The sequence below is a fragment of the Rana temporaria genome, chromosome 12, assembly GCF_905171775.1.
Source record: "Rana temporaria chromosome 12, aRanTem1.1, whole genome shotgun sequence".
Taxonomy (NCBI): Eukaryota; Metazoa; Chordata; class Amphibia; order Anura; family Ranidae; genus Rana; species Rana temporaria.
In genome coordinates, this window is record NC_053500.1 from 105,392,474 (window position 1) to 105,414,171 (window position 21,698).

General features: G+C 46.2%; 1 protein-coding gene across 1 annotated transcript; it reads right to left on the minus strand.

Moving 5' to 3' along the window:
• Window positions 1-1,808: 1,808 nt before the first annotated feature.
• On the minus strand, window positions 1,809-17,812 carry JPT1 (Jupiter microtubule associated homolog 1). The gene is made up of 5 exons (XM_040330078.1): window positions 17,704-17,812; window positions 11,110-11,258; window positions 5,977-6,065; window positions 2,216-2,234; window positions 1,809-2,104 (listed from the first exon to the last, which is right to left on the minus strand). The coding sequence occupies exons 1-5, from the start codon at window positions 17,757-17,759 to the stop codon at window positions 1,983-1,985; spliced, it is 435 nt and encodes a 144-aa protein (XP_040186012.1). The 5' UTR covers window positions 17,760-17,812; the 3' UTR covers window positions 1,809-1,982.
• Between the last annotated feature and the right edge of the window lie 3,886 nt (window positions 17,813-21,698).

A 21,698-nucleotide genomic window follows, 5' to 3' on the forward strand; every position in this document is an offset into this window, starting at 1 on the left:
TAAAGCAATTCAGACTCCTAAAGACCAAGCCAGCTAAAAAAGCAAAATCTGAAACTCACATCTGATTTTTCAGGTAATGACTGTCCCGCTGTATTTATAGCAGAGTTAGAACTAGCCCCAAATGACTGTTGCTTGGTGAACGGGCAAGCCATCAAATAGCTGGTGTCCTACCTAACCATAAGTGCACCACCATGACAACTGCAGATCAAAAACAGGCCAAGACGGCAGCTTTACTGGCTGTAGGATAGGAGTTTAGTTCACCTTTGAAGCCTTGTGGACAGAGGCTTCCGTTTGAAGAGCAGTGCGCAGCAAGCATTTACAAAACTTAAAGCAGGCTGCAACCTTCATAGCTGGCAAAGCACCCTTCAGATTTAGTGCAGAGATCAGTTAATGTTAAAGTGGATGTAAACCCACTGTCAAATTTATAATGTTGTAATGTATAATGCCCTACATGCCTGCTGCATGTATCTATATATTATAAATGTCACCCCCGCACCTGTCAGAAGCCCCACAAAATTGCAGAATCTGTGGGCTTCGCCCCCCCCCCCCGGTGCTTGGCGGGCGGAGTCGTGACATCACAGGACTCCTCCGCCCACCACCCCCAACCCACCCCTTCCATCTGTGCAGTGTCCCGTGGCTTCCCTCTCCCACAGGCTGTGGGCAGGGGGGATGTTGGTGGGAATTTGTCAGGATGGAGAGTGGAGAAAATGGCCAATTACCCCTTTCTTTTCTGAAAGACAGAGCGTAGTTATCAATCGCTGTGTGTCCTGTGATAACTTGGCAGAGTAACCTGTGTGTTACTCTGCTTCAGTTTATGAATGGAGGGGAGACACCATGTCTTCTCCATTCATCTTCTGTGCAGAGAAAAGGACTGGGAATGAATGTCCTGTCCCAAATGGGAGATGTCAGGAGTCTCTATTTAGACCCCTGACATGTCATTAACACCCCCAACAGGGCTGATAAAAATGAAATTGAAAAATAAGACCACTGACACCATCCACTACCCCACTGACAATGTCCACAGATACCAAGCACTGCCCCATCCCCCACCCCCTTTTTTAAAAGCACTGAAAAAATATATATAAAAAATAAAATCCACTGGTCCCAAAAACCTTTTGAAAAAATATATTAAATTGTAAAATAAAAAAATAAAAATTCTGACACTGTCCACTAGCCTGACAGCATCCTGCAACGTACTACCCACCACTGTATCCCTGTTCAAATCACATGTCGTCTGTGCGATGCGATTTCAGCCATACAAACTGTATAGCTGAAATTGCATCACATTCGGACCAAACCGCACAGGACCCTTTTTTGGTCTGCAATAGAATCGCATGGGTGTTCACACCTATGCAATCTGATTCCATGTCCTAACTGGGGATGTGAATCTTGATTTTATTTACACAGGCTGTGCATGTCTGCAAGCTAGTGCACGAGATAGGTTATTTACATGTCACTCAAAGCAAGGGGGCGGAAAGAACTTTGTTTTTTCTCTGCAAGTCTTTATTTTCACTGAATAAGGATTGCACAGAGCTGGATTAACTGTGGCAAGACTGGGCACAGATGATAGGAAATCTTATTCTCTACATTGTGACATCAAAAAAAGGGTTTACATCCACTTTAATGAGAGCTGACTGCTGTGGTCAAGATTAGGCTTCAGACTGCGTTGAGAACCAAATCCTGTTGACAACCACACCAACATCTGTTTGTGTACAGATTAATGCTAAAAGGTTCAGGGCAGATGCTGCACAATACTCATGTACATTATTCAACTAAAATATCCATTTGTTTTAGGTCAAAACACACAATAACCGTTAACATTGTTTATTATGTGAAACAAAAAAAAGTACAAACATGAGAATAGAAAAACATTCATGCCTTTTCCAGTAGATCCAAACACAAGGAGAGGGTTGAACAAAGTGCTTCAAACAAGAACACATGTACAGTCACGTGAAAGAATATGCCAAAGCCGTTTCGTTTCTTTAGCCCAGGACCAGACTGGACTTCCCTCCTGGAGGATTTCGCCTGCTGGGCACTGCTACAGGGGCAACAGGTTGTACGATTTCTCCATCAGCTTCAGATTCATCATTTCCAGACTCTGTTTCTATGGAGAGAAAAAACAAAGTTTGTGGCAAAACAGATTCTGAAGATCACAAGTAACCAAGTACTGAGAATAGCAGTAACTGCACAACACCGTTTGAAATGAGCTACCCACCTGGTACTTCCGCTTCACCCTAAATGAAAAGAAATAAAAATCACATTAGAATGCTTTAGTTTTATGCAGTCACACACAGTACTTTTGTGGATTTAAAGTGAACCTGCACATTGCTGTGCCCCCCCAAAAAAAGTTGAACTAAAGGCAAATCTTTATTAAAGTTGTTGCGAAGCCTTAAAGTTTTTCACCTTAAAGTGGTTGTAAACCCACTTTTTTCACTTTTGCCTACAGGTAAGCCTATAAGGCTTACCTGTAGGTATAAAGAATATCTCCTAAACCTGTACGGTTTAGGAGATATTCCCCTATCGCAATGTGGCGCGGATTGCAGCGGCGCATGCACAGGGGGGGATCCTCGGCTGAAGGGCCGACCCATGCCGGAAAGAAAATCTCCAACGCGCATTCGCGGGAGTGACGTCATCGCCGCTCAAGCCAATCACAGCGCTGGAGCGGCGATACCCAGAAGACACGCCGAGGCTCGATGTGGACCAGGCAAGTATTTCATAATGAGCTAATGTGCGGTGCATATGAGCTCATTATGGCTTTTTTTTTGCAGGTGTAAAAAAATAAATTATATGCAGGTTTACAACCGCTTTAATGCAGTCTAAGGAACAAGGTGAAAAATTGTGTTGCAGACGACCCCGCCCCACCCCCCCTTTACTCACCCAAGCCTGATCCAGCAATGTGCAGTGGTCCAACCACCGGCACCCTTTTCTCATTGGACAGACTTCTAGCAGCATGAGCCAGTTGCTGCTGTCAACCAAAAGCTGTGACATGGAGGCAGGGATAAGTCCCGCTGTCTGTCAATGGATGCAGCAGGGCTCAGGAGCAAGCCCACAGGGGTGGCCGAAAGCAGCTTTCTGTGGGAGCACCTGGAATGCTGGCAGGGGACCCCAGGGGAAAAGGATCAGGGCTGCTCTGTGCAAAACCATTGCACAGAGCACCATTAGGCATGTGATATTTTTATTAACAAAAAAGATTAGTATCACCAATATTGGCAAGGTGTGTTCTACCCAGCAGGTTTTCCACCCATGTCCCAAAGGTGAGATTTCCCTGCACTTGTCCCAAAGCCACAACAGGAAGCAAGGAAATTCCTGGTAGTCCCTGGCACCAGTATTCCCATTGGAATATTTTCCCCTCCATGTCTCTTCTGGTGCCTGCTCAAATAGTGAATTTTTTTCTGTGAGAATGGTCACTAGGACAAAGTTAATCTCCTAAAAAAAAATTGGTTTCTACAACCAGAGATTCATTACTCACACCACGACTTTTCTGGGAGGAGTTCTCCCTGCATCTCCCCCAGTACTTCAAACAAGCTGTCAGAACTCCATCAGCCAACAAATGTCTGAACAAGGACCTGGCACAAATCAATGCATGTCCAACCAATAATTTTGAATAGTATGGAGTTATAACCACTGTTTGTATTTTACCAATATCTGGGTCTGTTCTCATTTCCTATCCCAAGGACATACCAGGAAATTAGGGTTTTTACAGTCATTTACACATTTTAAAGGCCAACACATCAGCTTTATTACTGTATCCCTGCTGCAGATTTTACTTCACTGTACAGCAAGTACACCGAGGACTTTCCACCAGGAAAGAATTCTGTAATCGAGTCCAGGATAGCGAACACACCCATTACTTACTATTCAAAGTGTTGGCTGACATACAATGCAGTCTTAAAAAAATTGGCTTTAAGGAGCAGATTTGAGGCTCCATTCACACCTAGGTGTTTGGCATTGCGAGCAGAATGGCGATTCCAAATGGGCAAAACGTGGGACGCGTTTGTGCAGCCATTACTTAATAGTTACCCCAATTACAATGCGATTTTGCCACGATTGTCATGTCAAATCACAGCAAAATCATGCAAAGTTGCAGGACATGTCGTCCAGAAGTTCAAGCTTTGGCCAGCAGGCATCCTGTGATTGTTTGTACAGTTTTGCTGCGATTTGTGTAAAAATTGCACCACGATTGGTGTGCCAATAGTATCGCAAAGGCATCTTTGTTGTGATTTGGAATCGCAGGCAGAATAGTGTTGATTCCACCCATAATTGTAAATGCCTAGGGGTGAATGGAGCCCGAGGATAAACCATTAGAATGCAGTCTAGCATTGAACACCTCCCCCACACCTGGCCTATAACAGAATGAAGGCTGGGCAGCAGCTCCATTGTTCTGGCTGGATGTCATATGACGTCCCTCAGAACAAGCTGTACCAATTGGCAGCATTTGTCTACTCATGCCGACAGTGCACGACTAGAGGAAAGCCGATAAGTGGCACTGACAGGAGGGGTCTGCACTGACAGGAGGGGTCTGCACTGACAGGAGGGGTCTGCACTGACAGGAGGGGTCTGCACTGACAGGAGGGGTCTGCACTGACAGGAGGGGTCTGCACTGACAGGAGGGGTCTGCACTGACAGTGCAGCAAGTCCAATATGCAATGCCTGCCAGTGCACATCAGTGGAGAAAAATTTGCGTATTTACATTAACAAGCCAACACATGTCAAGATTAGGACTTTTCATTTGATTAGCAAAAATTTCAAAACTCAATGGCGATTAAAACCACCAAAAGAAAGCTCAAAAATTATAAAATTTTGTTGACATTGCATGACCATACAATTGTCATTCAATGTGTGACAGGTGCTGAAAGCTGAAAATTGGCCTTGGCAGGAAGGGGGTGAAAGTGCCCAGTATTAAAATGGTTACATTATAAATGCAACTAAACATTCCTGATGGCTCTCAGCCGCCAATACCCAGTACAACGGCACTTCAGAGAGACAGCACTTGGGGCCCCAATATGGCATTTCTCTGTGCCAGCAGAAATGCTGAAAGCAGAGCTCAGCATTTTGCTGCTACTTACTATGCCACCAGGTTCTGAGGCAGAAAACCTAGCCGTTTTACCCAATGTGGAAGTTCAGTAAAGCACCAACTATTCTTAAGTCTACTGCTCCCATTCTAAGCCTACGCCATCTACCCTGTAAAAGAAAAGATCTGTATACTTCCCTATACTGAAGGCACTCTGGTCCAGTCACATGACCTGGGTCCAGCACCAGCTTTAGTGAGGAGAGATTGGCAACAAGGGCTGCACAGCCTGGGTGCCGACATCGCCCATAGGCTTACTATGGGGCATCTGCTGTCCTGCTACATTGCAGCCAGTGTTTTAAACCCAATCATGCGACTAGACTGGAGCACCCTCAAGTATACAGATCTTTCCTTTACAGGACAGATAGAATAGGCATAGAAAACGTCCAGGCCACCAATCAGCCAGTACAGCCTTGCAAGTTACCTGGGGTTTAGCTTTTACAACTGGGATTTACATATACAGGAACAAGGTTTCAGGAAGATCATAATACTATGAGAAGTAAAGTTGCTGTGACTAAAGGTTAATGGAAATGACGCATACTCCTGGAATGTAGTTTCCACATTGGCAGCGACATCACTTCTGAGTCACAAAAGTAAGTATTTTCCTCATTAGACAGCTTGCCATTATAATGAAGCTTCAGACAAACTTCTAATAAAAGCAAATTAAGCCAGTGTAAGGACCGTAGCTGCCATTAAGCTGTGGCAAGGTGTCAAGGTGACCAGCACCATATTAAGTACTTTCCAACATTTCAAAATCTGTCTGGTAACAGATTGCAAAGTTGTGGCTGAGCAAAAAACACATCCGCCATCACATATCATTCGTAGACAAACATTTTTCTACACAAAGGTAAATAAAGCAGCAGGTAGACATTGGCAGTCACCATTAGTTTAGATTTACAGATACAAACCATGTGATCAGCAGCTTCTCCCCATTCTTCCTGATTACACGTTTCCTGTTCATCTTCTGGGTTTCCACAAGCGGAACCATGTTGGCCATCTGCAAGATATTTATAGGATTTTGGCAATGTAAACCAGGTAACACTTGTACAGCCATTTTATAGAATCTTAACATGTTACTAAAGCCACAACAGTAAAATCAGTCTGTATATGCAGTAAAGCATGCTTGTTACACAATGTGGAACCTAAGGAGTTAATCCTCTGCATTGCATAAAAAGTGGGATCCTGTCTTCTGTTCCTCCTTCCACTGTCCCCAAACCATCCAACAGGCTAGGGGACAAGCTGCACATGCTCAGTTTGACGTGTATCGCTAGAGAGTTTATTTTCTCTTGGGAGAGTGCATGTGATCAGCACAGGGCCAATCATCACTGCCCAGAGGGTCTGGGTCCTGCAGCCTTATAGGACAGTCCGAGCAGAATGAAAACTCCTACAGGCTTTAACCAGACACTGATAGAATTCACAAGCCAGATATACTTCTGTGAGAAGGCAACTAGCTTATATTTACTAACATAATGGGGGTTATTTACGAAAGGCAAATCCACTTTGCACTACAAGTGCATTTGAAAGTGCAGTCGCTGTAAATCTGAGGGGTAGATCTGCTGATGTTATCATCCAATCATGTGCAAGCTAAAATGCAGTTCTTTATTTTCCTTGCATGTCCCCCTCGGATCTACAGCGACTGCACTTCCAAGTGCACTTGTAGTGCAAAGTGGATTTGCCTTTAGCAAATAACCCAATGAGCCCTGGGTTTAATGACCAAGGTTTTTACCTTGCCCATGATTGGTAGGGTGACTGCAAAGGGCATTCCCTCACACCTGTACTCTTATTTATACCCCTTGCTCTGTCGAGGCCAGCGGTTTCTGCAACCCAGGGGAGTAATTCAAAATCATATGCTCCCCATAGTACTAGGCAAGAGCAGGTATGGAAAGGGACAATTAGGATGCCCTTTTGTAGATTGTCACAATGTATTGCATGAGCAAGGACACAGCATAAGCCTTGCAGGTTGGAGAATCTCTGCAAAAGGTGCCAGCAGCTTTCTCCCACCGATTATGCACAGCAGGAGCTGATCAGTGGGTACCGCAGATGCGATGTCTGCCCAAACCCACCCATCATTGGGTACACAGGCAGAACAGCAGTCTGCCTATGTAAAAAAAAAAAGCAGATTGCCGTCAGCAGGGCAGGCATGGCTTATGTGTTCTTACAAAGCAGAGACATGGATCCATGCCTTCCCCTCATAAAAGCACCTCCCACACAGTACAAACACCAGCTAGCAACACAGTTAACCCCTTTGACTGCCCCTGATGTCAACCCCCTCCCAGCCAGTGTCATTAGTACAGTGACTGCATATTTTTTGCACCGACAACTGTCACTGGTTCCAAAAAAATAGATTCGTCCACAGCAATATCAGTCCCACTATAAGTTGCTGATCACCATTACTAGAAGAAAAAAATCCATAAATATATTCTATAGTTTGTATAAATTGTGCAAACCAATCTATACGATTACTGGGATTTTACCAAAAATGTAGCAGAATACATATTGGCTTAAACAGATTTTTTACTTGAAAGGTTTTAAAGCAGAAAGTAAAAATCATTCCCTCTCCAAATTTGTCATTTTTGCTTATAGCACAAAGTAAACACGTGATCAAATACCACCAATAGAAAGCTCCAATTTGAGAAAAAAGGGACAATGTTTATTTGGGTACAGCATCACATGACCACACAATTGTCAGAACCCTTTCACACTGGGGCATTTTTCAGGCGCTTTGGCCCTCATCTGCAATCCCAATGTGAAACCCCTGAGTGCTAACAGAGCCCTTTCACACTGCCAGTGCCCGAAAAACGCTGGTAAAGCGTCACCAAGACCCCTTTCACACAGGCGTTTTTCAGGCGCTTCAGCGTTAAAAAGCTTGACGCCCTGCCAGCTCAGCAGTATGAAAGCACTCAGGCTTCACATTGGGATTGCAGAGGCTTCTTTCAGGCGCTTTAACGCTGAAGTGCCTGAAAAATGGCCCAGTGTGAAAGGGGTCTTAAAGTAATGCAGTGCTGTATCGAAAATGGCCCATCATGAAGGGGGGGGTAAATCTGCTGGAGCCGAAGTGGTTCAAGTTGCTAGAGTGGGCTTAGGATTTTAAGGGGTGGATACCATGTCTTGTCAAGCTTGCATCCAATTGTGTCCCCCCCATATACAGTTAAATCTATATATTTGGACAGGCACATTTCACTTTGGGCTCTGTATGCCACCAGAATACAATTAAAACAATTCAAATGAATTTGAAGTGTAGACTTTCAGGTTTATTTCAAGGGGTTGAACAATCAAGTACAAATTTTAGGAACTGCAACCATTTTACAGTTTGTTTAGCTAAACTAAAATCTGACTTTGCTTAACCACTTAAGGACCGGACCAATATGCAGCTAAATGACCCAAGGGGTTTTTACAATTCGGCACTGCGTCGCTTTAACAGACAATTGCGCGGTCGTGCAACGTGGCTCCCAAACAAAATTGGCGTCCTTTTTCCCCCCACAAATAGATCTTTCTTTTGGTGGTATTTGATCACCTCTGTGGTTTTTATTTTTTGCGCTATAAACAAAAATAGAGCGACAATTTTGAAAAAATGCAATATTTTTTACTTTTTGCTATAATAAATATCCCCCAAAAACATATCTAAAAAAAAATTCTCCTCAGTTTAGGCCGATACGTATTCGTTTACCTATTTTTGGTAAAAAAAAAAAAAAAAAAAAAAAAAAAAAAATCGCAATAAGCGTTTATCGATTGGTTTGCGCAAAATTTATAGCGTTTACAAAATAGGGGATAGTTTTACTGCATTTTTATTAATAATTTTTTTTTTTTTACTACTAATGGCGGCAATCATCGATTTTTTTCGTGACTGCGACATTATGGCGGACACTTCGGACAATTTTGACACATTGTCATTTTCACAGCAAAAAATGCATTTAAATTGCATTGTTTGTGAAAATGACAGTTGCAGTTTGGGAGTTAACCACAGGGGGCGCTGTAGGAGTTAGTGTTCACCTAGTGTGTGTTTACAACTGTAGGGGGGTGTGGCTGTAAGACTGACGTCATCGATCGAGTCTCCCTTATATAAGGGATCACTCAATCGATACGCCGCCACAGTGAAGCACGGGGAAGCCGTGTTTACATACGGCTCTCCCCGTTCAGCTCCAAGGGGATCCGACCGCCGCATGTAGCAGGGGGGGTCCCGATCGGACCCCCGTCTAGGCAGGCACGTACAGGTACGTTGATGTGCCTGTCTGTGCCATTCTGCCGACGTACATCTACATGAGGCGGTCGGGAAGTGGTTAAACAGATTGTAAATAACCTTTAAGGCAACCCAGTTTTAAAAGAAAGGCTGAATTTTTAGCTCCATGTTTTGCATCGATGGAGACCAGATGAATAACAATTGCATTATGAACCATCTTGGCTTCTCTCCTTCCCAGTGGCACACTTTAACACCTCCTTTTCCCATGGCAGTGCCAGTGACGTCAACAGGGTGGGCAGCCATCTTGTTCCATGTGTGCCGTTTAGGGGGGTGTGTAAAATTCTCTCTCCACCGTCCTGACTGTTCTGCAGCTTATTGCCTCTCCCGGACACCTACGGTAAGGCATTCAGACATTCCCTTCTGCAGGTGCCCTATTCCAGCTCCCCCTGCTCCAGGATGACTTTGGTTCAGTCTGTACTTGTACACTGTAGCCTTGTACACTGTAGCCTGTGAAAAAGCGGAGGGGCGGTGCTTGAAGCAGATCATACATGGGGAGAGGCACAGTGGCTGGTAGCCAAACTCCCATTGTGGATATCAAGGAATGGCTGGATGGCAGGGATTCCTTCAATACTGCTCAGGGAGAGATGGACGATGAGGCAATGGTAAGGAGGATTGATCCTCCGATCTACATTGTACTGTGTGGGGGGGATGGGGTTGCGAGTAGTGCAGAGCGCATGTGTCAGGTAGGAAAGTGCATCTTGCACAGTGCACTCCGAGCACAACGCATTCCTGAACCCTGCATTCTTAACAAATCTGGCAGAATCTTATGTTTTTAGTCCCTTACAGCTCCTTCAGAGGAATGATCAGTCCCATTCTCTATACAGAGCGGCTGGTAGGTTCAATTCTGTGTTAGCAGTTTGAAAAGAAACACATCGGTTTTGCATCTCAGTTTGGGCTCAAAGTTTTGCCATCACTGCCCTAGGATATTTCATCTATATGCTGTGATTTTTTTACTTCAGCCCTTTCATTGGTAGTGCCGTCAAAGTCCCACCCCTCAGGAGTCTACCTTTTGTCCTTTATTACTGTGTAAATGTCACTGGCAGGGAAGGGGTTAACACTAGGGGTGATTAAGGGGTAAATGTGTTCCCTCATGTGTTTCTAACTGTGGGAGGGATGGAGACATTGTTGTTCCTAATCACTAAGAACAGCAGCTCTCCTGCAATCACAGGCAGCTGGCTAACATAGCTGCCACATGCATTGGCGCCTGCTTTGGCTCTTAAAGGAGCCGATGTACAGGTATGGTGATTTGCAGGAACGTGCCAGCCTGCTGCTGTACAATGACTGCGGCTGGTCAGCAAGTGGTTAGGAGCAGAATAAAAAGGGTGTTCTGACTGCTTGAATTTTTTTTATGAAACCCATGGGAAGCAATAGTGATGATCATAGAATCAAATCCTTGACAGGATAATCAAATCGTGAGACCAGTGAAGACGTGCGCCTCAATTTTCAATAAGTGATCACATTGCCTTTGTTCTCAGTGGCATAGGAGCTGGTGGGAGGAGAAGCAACAGCACACTGAGCTTCCCAGTAAATGGCTGAGCAGCAGGAGTGTCAGGAAAAGTCACCACTGGAGGAGATCATGATGAATTCTAGAGAACTGACTACAATGTCCTCTTCTGCTTAGTGTACTCAGTTTTTAATAGGAAAGCAGAGGGGCAGGCACACTATGGATTTCAAACAATACAAACAGGATACGTTCTCATACAAGTACACAGCAGGCACATGAGGAATATGAAATGTTGGGGTAAAATGCTAAGCCCTTTGTATTCATCATGCAGCTCTAACAAAATCTAAAAAAAGGGTTTACCTTTTTCTGAAGTGTGGGATACAGGAGTCGGTTCATCTGGTAGGCCAAATATGTTGGAAGCCATCTTATGTTTTCTAAGAGGCTGTTGCTTCTGCGCATCACCAACACCAAAAGCAAAGCTGGACCCACCACCTGGAGGTCTCAGGATTCTAGAATAAAAAGTAAGCTTGCTGTAATGTAGATTCCATAAGCCCCTGGTGCCCACCCTGTAGCCCTCAGGTAATAGCATTGATCTCTAGTAGCCTCATGCAACATGTTCCCAGTTTGGTTATCTTCAGCTTATCCCCAGCCAAAAATTTAGCAGGTCCACCGTCTAATGCCCATTTGCTCTATTAGACAGTTCTCTCATGCATCAAATATACTGAACATTATGTGCAGCCCCTAGTGATGTCAGGGGTCACATTTAGCTATAAATGGCCAACCACTGCCATAAGCTATGGTTGAAGGTAAAAAGGCCAACCACCACTTAAAGCGGATGTTCCCTGGAAATTTTTTTATTAAAAGCCAGCAGCTACAAATACTGCAGCTACTGACTTTTAATATTAGGACACTTACCTGTCCTGGAGTCCAGCGCCATCCGCAGCAGAGGACGAGCGATCGCTCGTCACTGATGCTCCCCCCGCCATCCACAGGGAGGAAACCAGGCTCCGGCTTCACTGCCCGGTTCTACGGCGCATGTGCGAGTCACGCTGCGCCTGCCATTGGCTCCCGCTGTGTACTGGGAGCCGAGTGTTCCCAGCACAAAACAGGACTGGATGGGAGGTGACGTAATTCCCGCAGTCTGCCCGAGACTGTTGTGGCCGGAAGTGGGTGCAAATACCTGTCTTTAGACAGGTATCTGCCCCCCCCTGAAAGGTGTCAAATGTGACACCGGAGGGGGTCCGATCAGCGCGAGTTTCACTTTAGGGTGGAGCTCCGCTTTAATCTTTAGACTTTATTCTGCAATTATTAGGTGCCTGGCTGTCAATACTGACCCTTTAGCTGCAAAATACCAAAGTCAGGACAAGTTTGCAGATAAGGACCTACCTAACAGCTGACCCCTGGCTGCAGTCTTAGCAATGAACATAGAACCACTTACTCTACGGGACTATATACTGAATATATGCTGACAGCAAGTTGTTAAAGTCAAATTGAACTAAAAACAGACAGGTATGATTTTTATGACCAATAAGTATTTGGGTCTCTTCTGTCCTAAATGCTTTAAAGGGTTTGTAAAGGTTTTTTATTTCCTAAATAGGTTCCTTTAAGCTTGTGCATTTTTCCTTCATCTACCCCCCTTCCCCCCTAAGACTTTGTCACTTTCGATGACAAGACAAAGGGCAAATCTAAATAGAGCACAGAAAAAAAAAAGTGTTCTAATCCCTCCAAAAACAAAAAAGTTTCCTTCAGTTTCACTTAACTAGTTGTAAACCCAGCTTGGTAATTTTTACCTTAGGCCTCTTTCACACTGGGGCGAGGGCGGTAGTAAAGAACAGTCATTTTTAGGGGCGCTTTACCATCAATTTCACAGCGCTATTCGACCACTAGCGGTGCTGCGCTTGCAGGGAGTCTAAAAAAGTCCTGCAAGCATCTTCTTTGCAGTGCTTTAGGAGCGGTGAATACATCACTCCTAGAGCACCCCTTCCCATTGAAATCAATGGGAAGCACCTGCAAAGCGCCTTGGCAGCAGCGCTTTTAAACCTTTTATTTGGTCACAAGTGGGGGTTAAAAGCACCCCAATATTGTTCAAAAAACACCAGTAAAAACGCTGCAAGTTTTAGCAGCACTTTACCAGCTTTTTTCAGGTGCTTGCAGTGTGAAAGGGCTCCAAGGCTTACCGGTAGGTAAAACATTTACTACATTTTCACCATTTAGGAGATATTCATGCTGGATGCAGCCAGTGACATAACTGGCAAATGCAACCTGAAGGTCCGGGCATACCTTGCCAGAGCTTTGTGCTGGACCCAAGGGCTCCTGTGCAGGGTTGATGTAATCGCAGCTCTGGCCAATCACAGTGCCAGAGCCTGCAGACCCAGAAGACAAGGGGAACATGTCAACCCTCTCAGTAGTGACTTTAAAGCGTTGGGAGGGGGAGCATTTCATAATATGCTAGTATAATGCATACTAGCACATTATGCCAGTGTCTGTTTGTTGAACATCCGCAGTTTACAACCGAAAAGTAAACCCAAAGCTTTTGACTATACTTGTATGGATCACAGGACTTTAGTAGGCTGATATCACTCAGCCTGTCTAGGTTTGGGGAAGATCCAGAAACCTGCAATGGCAGCTGGCTCGGCATGCAACTGAAAGCCTTAAGCAGCCCTCCAAAGCCCAGCACTCCACTGAGTGCTGGGGAGCAGAGAGTCACTGACTAACAGTCACAGCTCTGCGCAGAGCAGTGGGGGAGAGCCGAGCGATCAGCAGGGTTTCATTGCTCAGTTCTTGGGGTAGAAGCAGTAGGGGACAGCTGTACTTAGGATTGGTGCTGCAGCCATCTAGGCAAGAATATCTTTTCTGAACCTTTTAAGTGCCTGTGACTAATGGAAACACTTGCAATGTAGGAGAGGGATCAGGCAAGTCCACCAAAAGTTGATAACTGGCACATTATGGCCGACACAGGCTAGGGACAGTTTAAAGAAATGAAGTCATTCTGTTTTTTATGTACAGCTGGGTTACCCAGCAAAATAAAATCACTGCAAAGTCATTTATAAGGGCTTATTCAGAACACTCCAGGGACCTGCGTATTCCTGCACTAGAAAAATCTCTGCAAGGACATAAAACCATGTTTTCTATGTGCCCTGTTGACACTCAAATGCATTGCAGAGCTCTGTTCACACTGGTGCATTTCTCCTGTGTGCCATCACACTGCAATGTACGACAGTGGAAGTCACATTCTCTGTGTGCAATTTTTGGACAGGTGCTTTATTCAATGTGTGCCCCCATTGAAGTCTTGGGGCAGCGTATTTTGGCACCCATCAACCTCAATGGGAGAAAAATAAAAAACATGCAGTTTTGGTGCTTTGTTTAAAGTGGCATTAAAGGGATTATAAAAGCTTTGGGTTTTTTAAAACAAGACATGTTACTTACCAGCTCTGTGCAATGTTTTTGCACAGAGCAGCACTGATCCTCTTCAGGTCCCCTGCCAGTGCTCCTAACTCCTCCCCTCAAGCAGTGCCTCCAGAAAAGGCAGCTTCCCGAGGGGTACAGCTGGGCGCTTGTTCTGAGTCACTGCTCTGTGTCCTTAAGACAGAACCCAAGCTCAGCCCTGCTCCCCTCATTGGCTGCAATTGACAGCAGTGGGCTCCTGCAGCCGTTTCAGCCAATGAGGGAGAGTCCCCATACAGCAAAAGCCATCATGAACATTGCTGAATCAATGGGGGTCAGGTAAGGATTGGGGATGCTCGCTGCACAAAGTTTTACCTTCGCGCATAGAATTCAGGAAGGTAAAAACCTTCAGCCTTTAAAAGCACTTTAAATCCAAAATTTAGTATCAGCCCTTAAATGGGATGCGCTGCATTCGTTTTTAGGCTCCCCACCCCCTAAAAAGGAGTATGGCCAAAGCCCTTTTGGCCATACTTCTGGCTCAAATTGCACTTTGTTCTGCACTCCTGTATACAAACCCTCACCTTTAAAAAAAACAACCCATTCAGTGTAAAATAGAAATGAAGGGCAAACATTTATACGCATTATAAACACTTCACAAGTGTTTACATAACTGCCATTATCAGTTGCATAAGATTTTAGAGCCAGGGAAGGAGAAGCTGTAGCACACCAGTCATCCCAATAAATGGCAGAACAGGCAGGGGGTGTCAGAGCCAGTCTAATCATTGGAGCATATTGTGTTATCAGCACAACCAGAAACTGACCACGCTGTGCTCTCCTGCAGTTTGTCATTAGGAAAGCAGAATAACTGGCATGAATACAAGGCAATGACCAGGGCCAGCAGCTGCACCCGTCTGAGCTGCAGGAGGAACTACCACTACAATTTCCACCAGGCCTAATCACTGGTGTGAATGTAGCCCGTGCAGTGAAGTGGGGTAGGGTGCAGCCATGCAGCATTTACTGGTGCCCCTGCTGCTATTGCAAACATGGCAGGCCCAGCATCCCTTTAGATGTGCATTTGCCCGACTTGTCAATGTAGGCTGTCACGGCTGCCATGTTTGCACAGCATCCTTATAAATGTGCATGGCCTTGGCTGGTCTGTCAGTCTCAGTGGCTGATGTGCTTGCACAGCATCTTCCCAGAAAAACCAAGGCAGCATGCCAAATTCTCTAGGGGGCACATGCTGCCCGCAGGCTGGACATCCCTGCTTTAGGCGATCCCTGAAAACGCATCTCCTCAGGGAAGCCTATCCTTTCTCCACCCAACAAATGAACTTCGTTTCTTCCTCAGAATCCCCCAGTCATTACCAGCGTTGCACTAAAACTGGGCATACTGCTTTTTTTCCCCCCCCCAGCAACCTGACAGCTCGAGTCGGAGCCGCTGTACTATGCATGCAATCTCCCCCACTGAGTCATTATGTCCTGACAGAGGGTGGCACCCCCACCAGAACACTCCGTCATTGGCTGACAGCGCTGAACGAGAGTTGTGGGCTGCCGGTTTTCCAGCATGCGCATCCGACAAACTGGCAAAATGGCTTCTGTTGGACAGACTGAATCAGCCCTTGTTTTTTTAACCGCCCATTGTCTCCTGACATTCGGTCCGCATGTATGGGGCTTAAGCATTTGCACAACGTACAATGCAATGTCATACAAATGCTCCAATAATAAAACCTAACCCCGGTTCACATATAAGCAAATTGGATAGGTTTTGAACAGCATCCAATTTGCATGACATATAAACAAGTAGCCAGCTCACATGTGCAGGCCTGCCAAAGTATGATTGTAAAGAGCCAGGTACAATTTTCAGCCCGGGTGCGATTTCAGTGGCGGCAAACAATGCACCCGCACAGTCTGTCCAATTCCACTCTCCCCCCTGGTGGGCCAGCCCTGCACTTACCCCCAGCTATGGTGCAGGCAGTACTTGCGTTAAAGCGGATCTCCACCCTAAAGTGAAGTCGCGCTGATCGGCACCCTCCCCCCTCCGGTGTCACATTTGACACCTTTCAGGGGGAGGGGGGTGCAGATACCTGTCTACAGACAGGTATTTGCACCCACTTCCGGGCACACGTCACAGGCAAGACGGGTTTTTCTAACATCCCGTCCGTTCCCCGTTGTGTGCTGGGAACACTCGGCTCCCAGCACACAGCGGGAGCCAATCGACAGGCGCAGCGCGACTCGCGAATGCGCCGTAGGGAACCGGGCAGTGAAGCCGGAGCGCTTCACTTCCTGGTTCCCTCACCGTGGATGGAGGGGGGAGCAGCAGGGTGACGAGTGATCGCTCGTCCTCTGCTGCGGACGCCGCTGGACTCCAGGACAGGTAAGTGTCCTAAAATTAAAAGTCAGAAGCTGCAGTATTTGTAGCTGCTGGCTTTTAATATTTTTTGAGCGCACATCCGCTTTAAGGCGGCGGCTTCTCCTTTACAGCGCCCGCGCACCTCCTCCGCCAATCAGGTCCCAACACCTGCTTCTGATTGACTGGGAGGAGCATCAGTGTGACAACAGCTAATACTCACTCCCTATTGTCACAAAACTGGGGTGAGCCCATTTTTTAGATAACTAGAGCCTAAGGCTCTAATTGTGTGCAAAAAAAAAAAACACACCCCATTGGAATCCATTGGTACAGCATCCCACAGGTACATTAGGGGGCCAGGCTGGCAAATAGGGGGCAACACCCCTAATAGAGTGGCCACCATTGTGAGCTTTCCAGTGTCACCTGAACAAAGTCACACCAGAGGGGGCATGAAATTGTGCTGCAAACCAGCCCTGAATCATTCGACACTAAAAATGGGTGCCAGTAATTGGCATCAGCGGGTACCTGAGAAAAGGGATTGGTACCAGTAATTGGCATCAGCAGGTACCTGAGAAAAGGGATTGGTACCAGTAATTGGCATCAGCAGGTACCTGAGAAAAGGGATTGGTACCAGTAATTGGCATCAGCAGGTACCTGAGAAAAGGGATTGGTACCAGTAATTGGCATCAGCAGGTACCTGAGAAAGGGATTGGTACCAGAGCATCCCTCGTCATTATCTTTAGTGCCCCACCCTATTAGATTGCGAGCTCCTATGCGCAGGGCCTTCTATATTATAACTGTCCTTTATATTAGAAATCACTGCACAATCTGTGGGCACTATAGAAATCCTTTATATATTATTTTCCAGGATATGGAATTGGATGCCAAACGTGCCTGTGATTCCCAATCAGTATGATGGGGGCCTTACAGGTGTGAGGGGACAGAGATGGCGATGTCTGAGTGTGTCGCACCGCCCGGCCTCCTTCCTTTGTTATGTGCCTCACCCAGGAGGGCGGACATCCCCGGGGAGACAATCCGAGAAGACAATGGCTGAGCCCGCACTCCTCTCACTGGCATGAGGTGAGCTGACAGGCAGCACTGCAGCATCTCTGACTGGAAAGAAGACCGCACGCCGCATACATCCTCCACCCACCCAGCATACGGACCCATTACCCGGACACAGCCCGCCCTCACATAAGCCCCGGCGTGTCTCACAGGCCTCACCTAGAACTGCTGCGGGTCTCGGGGTCCAGTCCTTGGAACGTAGCTGTGGTAGACATGGCTTCTTGCTTGTTTTTTTGGCAGCGACTATCTGCCTGCGAAGACAGCTGCGCAATTTATATACCGAGGCACGCCCCTGCTCGCTAGTGATTGGCTGCTTCGAACCGTTACGGAGTCTGTCATTGGAGGGTGCCTGTGGCCGGGCTCTGTGGTTGGTCGTTCGGCCTGTCTGTCTGGAATCTCTTTTTTACATGATGCTCTCGCATGTGGCGTTAGGGAATGTCCCGCCTTCATTAAAATAAAACAGCCAATGGGAAGGGAGCCTAGGAAATGCCGGTCTGCGTTCTGTGTGTTCATTGGCTGCTCGGCTTGTCCATTTCAGTTTCTCTTTGTGGTAGACTGCCGCTGCTTTGGGCTGTGTGACTGTGAGGTCATGGCTGGGAGAGTCATGCTGCAGGAAGGATGAACATTGGGATGTTTGGGTGGGGTGTGTGTGGAGGAATAAGAGCTGACATCATGTCACTTACCATGCACTTCACAACCTGACTGGAATTGGGGGGTATTTTATACAGGAAGGAGAGCAAGGTTACAATCATAATACATGTGTGTGGTAAAAAAATATACCTGTGTGTGTGTGTGTATATATATATATATACACTAGCTGAATACCCGGCGTTACCCGGTCTTCCTATCTTAACCTTTTGGGGAGGAAAATCATAGTTATATAAATCTTTTATATAAGGGTGTAGGTAAGGGTTAATTTAACTGTCATATATTTTTATTTGGCATATAAGTAATATGTGTAGCAGGTATTATTGAAATATCTCCAGGCGTACAGAAGTTATGTGGGAACATACATTTCCCATTGATTTGCATGGGACTTTAAACAAAAACCCCGACCCTCACAAATGGGGGTAGTTAAGGGATAAATTAACTATCCTATAGTTTAAGTGGACATATAAGTAACATGTGACCAAGTGTTATCGAAATATCTACAGCCGTTTGGAAGTTATGAAGTAACATGTATTTCCCATAGAGTTGAATGGGACTTTAAAGAAAAACCCCGACCATGGCAAATGTTGGTGGGTAAGGGTTAAACCACCTATCCTATGTTTGTTGCTGACATATAAGTAACATGTGTGCCAAGTTTCATGTTAATATCTTTAGCCGTTTGGACGTGATGCTGGAACATACATACACACACACGTTGAGTTTTATATATATAGAAGAAATATACACTCACCGGCCTCTTTATTAGGTACACCTGTTCAATTGCTTGGTAACACAAATTGCTAATCAACCAATCACTTGGCAGCAACTCAATGTATTTAGGCATCTAGACATGGTGAAGATGACTTGCTGAAGTTCAAACTGAGCATCAGAATGGGGAAGAAAGGAGATTTAAGTGACTTATGTGACATGGGTATTGGTGCCAGATGGGCTGGTCTGAGTATTTAAAAAACTGCTGATCTACTGGGATTTTTACACACAACCGGGACCAGATGGTTTGCACCCGAGGGTCCTTAGGGAACTCAGTCAAGTAATTGCCAGACCATTGTTCCTAATTTTTACAGTGTACTGACTGGAATAGTACCAGCAGATTGGAGAAAATGTAGCACCAATATTTAATAAGAGCCAAAATACATCCCTGGGAATTACAGACCAGTTAGCCTAACATCAAATGTATGGAAGCTCTTGGAGGGGGTGATAAGCAGGGGGGTACAGCTGATACAACTGTAAGGCCCCTTCCACACGAGGCGGACTCCGGAGTCTGCCAGCTCAGCGTGAGATCAGTCCGTTGATCTCCGCTGAGCTGGCGGATGACAAGCTCTCCTCACTGAGCGGGGAGGCCACTGTCTCCTATGGAGAGATCGGACGAAAACGGACAGCATGTCCATTTTTATCAGATCTCACCCGATCCGCCGTGGATGGGTGGGGACGTATCCCCATACGTCTGTTTTTAGTGGATCGGGTCGGATGTCAGCGGACATGTCTCCACTGACATCCAACACTTCATAGAGATGCATGGAGCGCTCGTTCAGGTCAGCCGTCAAAACTGACAGGCGGACCTGAACAGTCCGACTGTGTGAAAGGGGCCTGCCCAGGACAGCTGAAGGGGAACCGTATTGTGTACTTTAGAAACAAACACACAGCTTCTGCTGCTGTCTTTGTCATTGAGCTCTTTACTGCCACCTCTGGCTACTATGTGCATGTGCACCCCTCGTGTTAGCTGCCCCTACTGTGCTCCTCTGTGTCAGCAACATGTCAACTTTGTGAAAACGAGCTGGGATTAGGTAGGAAGATTTCCTTAAAGGAGTTGTAAAGGAAACATTTTTTCCTTTAGTGACCCTTTAAGGCCCCTTTCATACTGGGGCGGGAGGTGCGGTGGCAGCAAAGCACCGATATTTTTAGAGGCACTTTACCGTTGGAATTGCAGCGGTATTCAGCCGCTAGCAGTGCACTTTTACCCCCGCTAGCGGACGAAAAAGGGTTAATATCGCCGGCAATGAGCCTCTCCAGAGGCGCATTGCCAGCGGTATAGCCGCGGTTTCCTATTGCTTTCAATGGAAAGGAAAGGTGGAGGAGCGACAAACGCACCGCTCCAAAGATGCGGCTAGCAGGCTATTTGGAGCGGTCCTGCTAGCGCACTGCTCCAGTGTGAAAGCCCTCGGGGCTTTCACACTGGAGAAACAGCAGCCGCTGTTTCAGGTTGTTTTGCAGGCGTTCGGGAATGTTGGTGGTCAGGGTGGGGTGGGGGTACACACGATCAGACTTTTCCGTGGATTTTGCTCCAAAGGGTGATGTCCGTAAACTTGGTATGCATACACACAGCAGGACTATTTCAGCCAACTTTCACCAAATCACATGGTTTTTCAGCTCTATTGTTATACTATTGTTGTCTGATCTTTAGCATTGGTTCTGAGCATACGTGTTTGTACTTTGGACTTAAAGCGGAGGTCCCGCTAAAAATAAATAATTAAAAGCCAGTAACTACAAATACTGCAGCTGCTGACTTTTAATAAATGGACACTTACTTGTCCAGCACACCGGCAATGTCGGCAACAGAAGACGAGCAATTGCTCATCTCTCTGCTGTCCCCCGCCGCCATCCTCGGTGAGGGGATTAGAAAGTGAAGCCTTGCGGCTTCACTGCCCGGTTCCTAACTGCGCATAGCGAGTAGCAAAACGCTTGATGGACTTGTGTACACACGGATCGGATTATCCTCCTTAGGACATTTGTTGCCGGAAAGTTTGTCGGTTTGCACAGCGAACATTTTTCCGATGAAAAATACAAAAAGTCTACAAACTATGGGATAGATTTAGGGACTTTTATTTATCTGTGATTTTTAGCGGGGCTGCGACATTGCGGCGGACAAATCTGACCCCAAATGACGCTTTTTGGGGACCAGTGACATTATTACATTGATCAGTGCTAAAAAAAATACACTGATCAATGTATAAATGATACTGGCAGGGAAGGGGTTAACACTAGGGGGCGATCAAGGTTAACTGTGTTCCCTAGGTGTGTTCTAACTGTAGGGGGGATGGGCTGGCAGGGACATGACAGAGTCAATGATTGGGAACAGTAGATCTCTGTCATGTCCCCTGTCAGAAAGAGGATTTGCCTTGTTTACAAAGGCAGATCCCCGTTCTGCCTCTGTATTAGACGATCGCGGGTCGCCGGCGGACATCGAGTCTGCTCAACCCACGGGCACGCCCCAGCAGCGGGCTCGCGCCCACAGCTGCGCCGGCCAACATACAATTATGTCGATTCGCGCAGGAGAGTCTACCTGCCACCGTATGACAACGGCGGATGGTCGGCAAGCAGTTAACCGATGCTCAAATGGTACTAAGGGGCCCAAAGTGTGCCAAGAAAATATCCCCCACACACCATTACACCACCAGCCTGAACCGTTGATACAGGGCAGGATGGATCCATGCTTTCATGTTGTTTACGCCAAATTCTGACCCTACCATCAGAATGTCGCATCTGAAATC